Source organism: Rhinopithecus bieti, unplaced genomic scaffold (genome assembly GCF_001698545.2).
Source record: "Rhinopithecus bieti isolate Rb0 unplaced genomic scaffold, ASM169854v2 scaffold_4666, whole genome shotgun sequence".
NCBI lineage: Eukaryota > Metazoa > Chordata > Mammalia > Primates > Cercopithecidae > Rhinopithecus > Rhinopithecus bieti.
In genome coordinates, this window is record NW_016804530.1 from 1,704,968 (window position 1) to 1,711,515 (window position 6,548).

The 6,548-nt window shown below is 50.7% G+C and overlaps 1 protein-coding gene across 1 annotated transcript in view; it reads left to right on the forward strand.

Moving 5' to 3' along the window:
• The first annotated feature begins 5,055 nt into the window (after window positions 1-5,055).
• LOC108527596 (putative SEC14-like protein 6) overlaps window positions 5,056-6,548 on the forward strand; it is a 23,089-nt gene continuing 21,596 nt past the window's right edge. Inside the window, 1 exon segment of the mRNA XM_017868938.1 lies at window positions 5,056-5,175. Within this exon segment, the coding sequence (XP_017724427.1) occupies window positions 5,056-5,175 (120 nt within the window).

Sequence of the window (6,548 nt, forward strand, 5' to 3'; positions counted from 1 at the left end):
GGGTTGAACTGTATCCCTCAAAAAGATATGATGAAGCCCTCACCTGCTGCTCCTGTGAATGTGACTTTATTTGAAAATACGTCACTTGAGGCCAGGAGTTTGAGACCAGCCTGGGCAATAGAGTGAGACCACCACCCCATAATTCTCTACAAAAAAATAGAAAATAAAACTAGCCGGGCATGGTGGTGCACACCTGTAGTCCCAGCTACTCTGGAGGCTGAGGTGGGAGGGTTGCTGGAACTCAGGAGTTTGAGGCTGCAGTGAGCCAGGATCACACCACTGCACTCCAGCCTGGGCAACAGAGTGGGGCTTTGTCTCTTAACAAACAAACAAACAAAAGGATATTTGCAGATGTAATCAAGTTAAAATAATGTCATTCAGTGGGCCCTAATCCATTCTGGCTGGTGGCCTTATAAGTAGAAATGGGACAGGCGTGGTGTCTCATACCTGTATTCCCAGCACTTTGGGAGCCCAAAGCGGGCAGATCACTTGAGATCAGGAATTTAAGACCAGGTTGACCAATATGGCAAAACCTCGTCTCTACTAAAAAATACAAAAATTAGCCAGGTGTGGTGGTGCACACCTGTAGTCCCAGCTTCTTGGGAGACTGAGGCACGAGAATCACTTGAACCTGGGAGACAGAGGTTGCAGTGAGCTAAAATTGCACCATTGCACTCAGCCAGGGTGACAGAGTGAGACTCTGTCTCAAAAAAAAAAAAAAAAAAAAACAGCCAAGAAGTGGAAATGCCACGTGAGGACAGATGCACAAGAGGAATGCCATGTCACAACAGGCAGGGATTGGAGTGAGGCAACTGCAAGCCAAGGAGCGTCAAGGATTGAGGCCACCACCAGAAGCTAGGAATAGGAAAGGGAAAGTTCTACCCAGAGTCTCAGAGGAAACCCAGCTCCGCCAATCCCTTGATTTCAGTCATCATTTCCTGTTATTTTAAGCCACCCAGCAGTTTGTGGCATTTTGTTATGGCAGCCCCAGGAAATTAACAGACTCTATGCCGCACCTCTGTGCTAGGTCCAGCCTCTCCACCTTGCCTGGATCCCCACCTGGCTTCTCTCCAGCAAGCTCGCCCTTTCTTTTCTTTCTTTCTTTTCTTTTTTTTTTTTTTCTTTCTTTCTCTCTTTCTTTCTTTCTTTCTTTCTTTCTTTCTTTCTTTCTTTCTTTCTTTTCTTCCTTTCTTTCTTTCTCTCTTTCCTTTCTTTCTCTTTCTTTTCTTTCTTTTCCTTCCTTCTTTCCTTTCTTTCTTTTTTCTTTCTCTTTCTCTTTTTTCTTTCTCTCGCTTTTCTTCTTTCTTTCTCTCTTTTCTTCTTTCTTTCTTTCTCTCTCTCTCCCCCTCCCTCCCTCCCTCTCTCTCTCTCTCTTTTGTTTTCTTTCATTTTTTTTTTGAGACGGAATCTCACTCTCTTGCCCAGGCTGGAGTGCAGAGGTGCAACCTTAGCTCACTGCAACCTCCACCTCCCAGGTTCAAGCAATTCTCATGCCTCAGCCTCCCGAGTAGCTGGGATTACAGGCACGTGCCACCATGCCCAGATAATTTTTTGTATTTTTAGTAGAGACAGGGTTTTGCCATGTTGCCCAGGTCTCAAACTCCTGAACTCAGGCAGTCCCCCACCTTGGCCTCCCAAAGTGTTAGGATTACAGGTGTGAGCTACCACACCTGACCCACGCTCACCCTTTCAAGCCAGCCACCCTGCACCTGCAGCCCCAGGCTCACATGTGCTCCAATCCTGCCATGGTCCTCGCCACCTTGGGGAGAAGCCATGTTCCTGTCCGCCTTTGTGGTCTTGCACATACTCGTCCATCTACCGCAAGGCTCCCTTCCCTTTGCAGGCCTAACTTTGTTCTATGTTTTCAAAACAAGCTCTGCCGCCTTCTCCTCCAGGCATTCTTCCCTGACACCCAACCACCAGCCTAGCATAGGGCCTGGGGCTCCCACAGCCTCCTGTTATTCCCCATCGGGGCTCTGCCCACTCAGGATGCAACTGTTGATTTGCTCGTCTTGTGAGCCCCCTGGAGTGGGCTCCTCTAGGACAGGGACCAGGGTGCATTGGCACAATTGGCCTCCAGGGCTAGGCCAGTGCCTGGCACACAGTAGACTTTTAATAAATGTTGAAAGACAGAGGAACACAAGATTAAATATAGAAGGGAAGGAAGACAAGGAGTAGGGAAGTGAAGTAGGGAGGGGAGAAGGAAGGAGGGCAGAGGGCCTTCCAGAGCCTACTTGTGACTGACAGGGGCCCCATTTCCCTGGCAAGGGCAGCACATTACCCAATGCAGACATGTGCTGAAATGAGTTCACTGGGTGAAAACCCGTGTGACACTGGAATGGGGCACAAACCAGGTAGTTTTGACAGTGACAGGTAGAATCAGGGATCCTGGGTGATGCTTGCTCTAGGGCATCCCAGCTTCCATTGCTGGCCTATCTTTGGTGATTTTTTTTTTTTTTTTTTGAGACAAAGTCGCGCTCTGTTGCTCAGGCTGGAGTGCAATGGTATGACCTCGGCTCACTGCAACCTCCACCTCTCGAGTTAAAGTGCTTCTCCTTCAGCCTCCTAAGTAGCTTAGATTGCAGGTGTGCACCACCACACCTGGCTAATTTTTGTATTTTTGGAGATGGGGTTTCACCGTTTGGCCAGGCTGGTCTTGAACTCCCGACCTCAGGTGATCCACCCACCTTGACCTCCCAAAGTGCTGGGATTACAGGTGTGGTGAGCTTTTATTGAGCACCTACTGTGTACAATGCAACACAGTCGGTGCTGGAGTGGGAATGTACCATGATGAACCAGACCCTCAAGGAGCCCAAGAGTGAGACCTGTGACAGATCACAATCGCTGGAAGGATGGAAGATGACGGTGGGGTGTGGGATTTTAGGGGGCTGGCGATTTGCTTCCCAGCAGGAAAAAAAAAAAAAAGAAACATATCAGAAAGGACATTGCCAAAGAGAAGGCATTTGAAGTAGGCATTGTGGGAGGCAGGGACTGAATACAAGGGTGTTGCAAGAAAGGCATTCCAGGGAGAGGGAACAGCAGAAGAAAAAGCTGGAAAGAGAATGGAGGGGAGGCAAGGGACCTGGGATAAGGGAGAAAGGAAGGGGAAATTAGCTCAGGAGGTACCCAAAAGGGCCTTGAGTCTAGGCGAAGGCATTGACAGTTTTTACTGAGGGTAATAAGGAGCCCAGGGAGGCTTTGGAGCAGAAGAGAGACATATTCAGAAGCCAGCTTGAAGAAGATGGGCCAAGGCCGGGCACAGTGGCTCACTCCTGTAATCCTAGCACTTTGGGAGGCTGAGGTGGGCAGATCTCTTGAGGTCAGGAGTTCAAGACCAGCCTGGCCAACAAGGTGAAACCCTGTCTCTACTAAAAATACAAAAATTAGCCATGTGTGGTGGCGTGCGCCTGTGATTCCAGTTACTCGGGAGGCTGAGACAGGAGAATAGCTTGAACCTGGGAGGAGGAGGTTGCAGTGAGCTACTGCTCTCCAGCTTAGGCGACAGAGCAAGAAGACTCTGTCTCAAAAATAAAAAGAAAAGAAAACGAAGAAGAAGATGGGCCAGAGGTGCTGGGAGCAGGGACCCAGGGGGAGGAGACGAGAGTAGGGGAGAGTTCCTGACTTTACCCCTTATGGCTCAAGCTCCAGCCTGAGGTGTGTTGGGTACTGGGGAGGCCTCACCCTGCAAAAGAGGCAGATCTGCTCATTACCCTCTTCCAGGGCTAAGGGGGACTCTCCTGGGACTTAGCAAGGCCACCTATGTGCATGCCTCTGCCAGGAGCCAGCCATGTGGGATACAATGTCCTGAGTAAGCACCAGGTCCAGATAGTCCCGATTGTCACTCCATGGCTGCATGGCCCCAGGCATGCTGCTTCCCTCTTCCAGGATCTGTCAGGTAGGGAGCAATAGTCTGGGGCTCAAGGAGCACATGAAGCCTTTGGACTACAACTTGACATGGAGCCCAGCAAATGGTCTCCTATTAGAGCTGAAGCTGGCGATGCCTGCCTATATCACCTCAGCCTCACTACTCCCCAGCTGCAGAACCTGTGTTTCTCTGCCTAAGGACGCTCTCCAGCCTTCTGAATTGTGTGCACAGCAGGCCAGAAGTGCCAGCAGAATTGACAGCCCCTGGAGCAACCCTCAACTGAAGACTGTCCCGAGTTGCTGTATAAATACCCCAGTTCCCTCCCCATTCAGGCAAGGAAACGCTGATGGGCAGGTTCCCTGCTGTCTCCCAGAAGGCCCCACTGAGATTGAGTTCTTCTGTACTTCCTTGATAACCAGTCCTATACAGCTGCCTTCCGTTCTCTGTCTTGTTTCCACACTTCCCTATTTGTCTTTCTCAGGACACATCTCTAACAAACTTGCCCTGATCTCCTTGTCTCAGGGCAACCCAGAGTACTACAAATACCTACTGTGTTCCAGGTCCCATGCACACCACGTGATCTCATGTGTCCTCATCTTGGGCTCTGGCTTTCTGCTTGTCCTGTGGGTGGTGGGGGCAGATATAGCCAGGAGTCCCTCCTCACCTCTCATCCTGGCTCCCAGGCCAGGTGTGGCCCAGCTCAGAATTGCACATCCACCTGTTTGGGTCTGGGCCTGGGAAGTCTCATCCTCAATCCTGAAGCCATGTGCCCTAACAGCTGGGATGAATCATGGGCAGTTGCTCTGGACATGTCAGGTGGTAGATGAAGCCTGGGATGAGAGTGAAGGCATGATGACAGTGACTTCTGGGTCTCTGTTGGGGATGAGAGATGATTTGTCTTGGCTCAAGGAGGCAACTGAAGGGACCACAGGAGTAGAGGGTAGGGGACTGAGAGGCAGGATGAACTGCTACCCCCATGTGCATGAAATCAGGTGGTGTCAATTTCAACATGCCCACATCAACACTCCCAGGAAACATCGCTGTCCTGATTTTGCAAGTAAGGATGTGAACCCAGGGCAGGCTGAGTCCAGGGCTCCGTGCCTGAGGCACCTAGTAAGGAAATGAGCCCCACCAGTTGCCCTAAGGCTGACAGGAAGGAGTGGGATTTCTGGGCAGTGATAAATGTGGGCATGGCTGCCAGCAGGGCAAAAGGCAGGCCACCTGGAGGGAGCCACAGAGCAGAGCCTGGACCCACTCATGGGCAGCCCATCGCAGACCTGAGCCCATCGCAGGAGAAGTCGCTGGCCCAGGTGAGTGAAGGGAGAGACGCCTACACCAGCCTCAGTTTCTCCTTCTGCCACGGTAGGGGGCAGGACTCAAGGTCCCTGAGGTTCTTTTGAACTCTCCAGCTCTGGGTCTCTTCCCAACCGTGAGGGACTTGGCAGCCAGAGGCTACACCAGCACTAGCCAATAGAAATACCACACCACCATAAATGCAAGCCACATAGGTCATATGAAATTTTCTTTCTTCTCCTTTTTTTTTTTTTTGAGGCGGAGTTTTGCTCTTGTTGCCTAGGTTGGAGTGCAATGGCCCAATCTTGGCTCACTGCAACTTCTGCCTCCTGGGTTCAAGCAATTCTCCTGCCTCACCCTCCCGAGCAGCTGGGATTACAGGCGCCTGCTGCCACGCCTGGCTAATTTTTGTGTGTTAGTAGAGATGGGGTTTCACCACGTTGGTCAGGCTGGTCTGGAATTCCTGACCTCAGGTGATCCACCCACCTCGGCCTCCCAAAGTGCTGGGATTACAGGCATGAGCCACCGTGTCCGGTGTTTTTGAAATTTTCTAGTAGCTCCATTAAAGAACTAAAAAGAGGCTGGGCGCCATGGCTCATGCCTGTAATCTCAGCACTTTGGGAGGCTGAGGTGGGTGGATCATTTGAGGTCAGGAGTTCGAGACCAGCCTGGGCAACATGGTGAAACCCTGTAGCAGGAGAATCGCTTGAACCCAGGAGGTGGAGGTTGCAGTGGGCCAAGATTGTGCCACCGTACTCCAACCTGGGAGACAGAGCAAGACTATGTCTCAAAAACAAAACAAAAAAACAAACATCAACAACAAACTAAAAGAAATAACTGAAATAAATTTTAATAACGTATTAACTTCAATATATAATCTAATCAATATAAAAACGATTGGCCTGGTGCAGTAGGTCAGGCCTATAATCCCCGCACTTTGAGGTTCGAGGATCACTGGAGCCCAGGAGTTCTGGTAACATAGCGATAACACATCTTTACAAAAAATTTAAAAATTAGCAACATAGGCCGGGCGCGGTGGCTCAAGCCTGTAATCCCAGCACTTTGGGAGGCCGAGACGGGCGGATCACGAGGTCAGGAGATCAAGACCATCCTGGCTAACATGGTGAAACCCCGTCTCTACTAAAAAATACAAAAAACTAGCCGGGTGAGGTGGCGGGCACCTGTAGTCCCAGCTACTCGGGAGGCTGAGGCAGGAGAATGGCGTAAACCTGGGAGGTGGAGCTTGCAGTAAGCTGAGATCGCGCCACTGCACTCCAGCCTGGGTGATAGAGCGAGACTCCGTCTCAAAAAAAAACAAAAAACTAGCCGGGCGAGGTGGCAGGCGCCTGTAGTCCCAGCTACTCGGGAGGCTGAGGCAGGAGAATGGCGT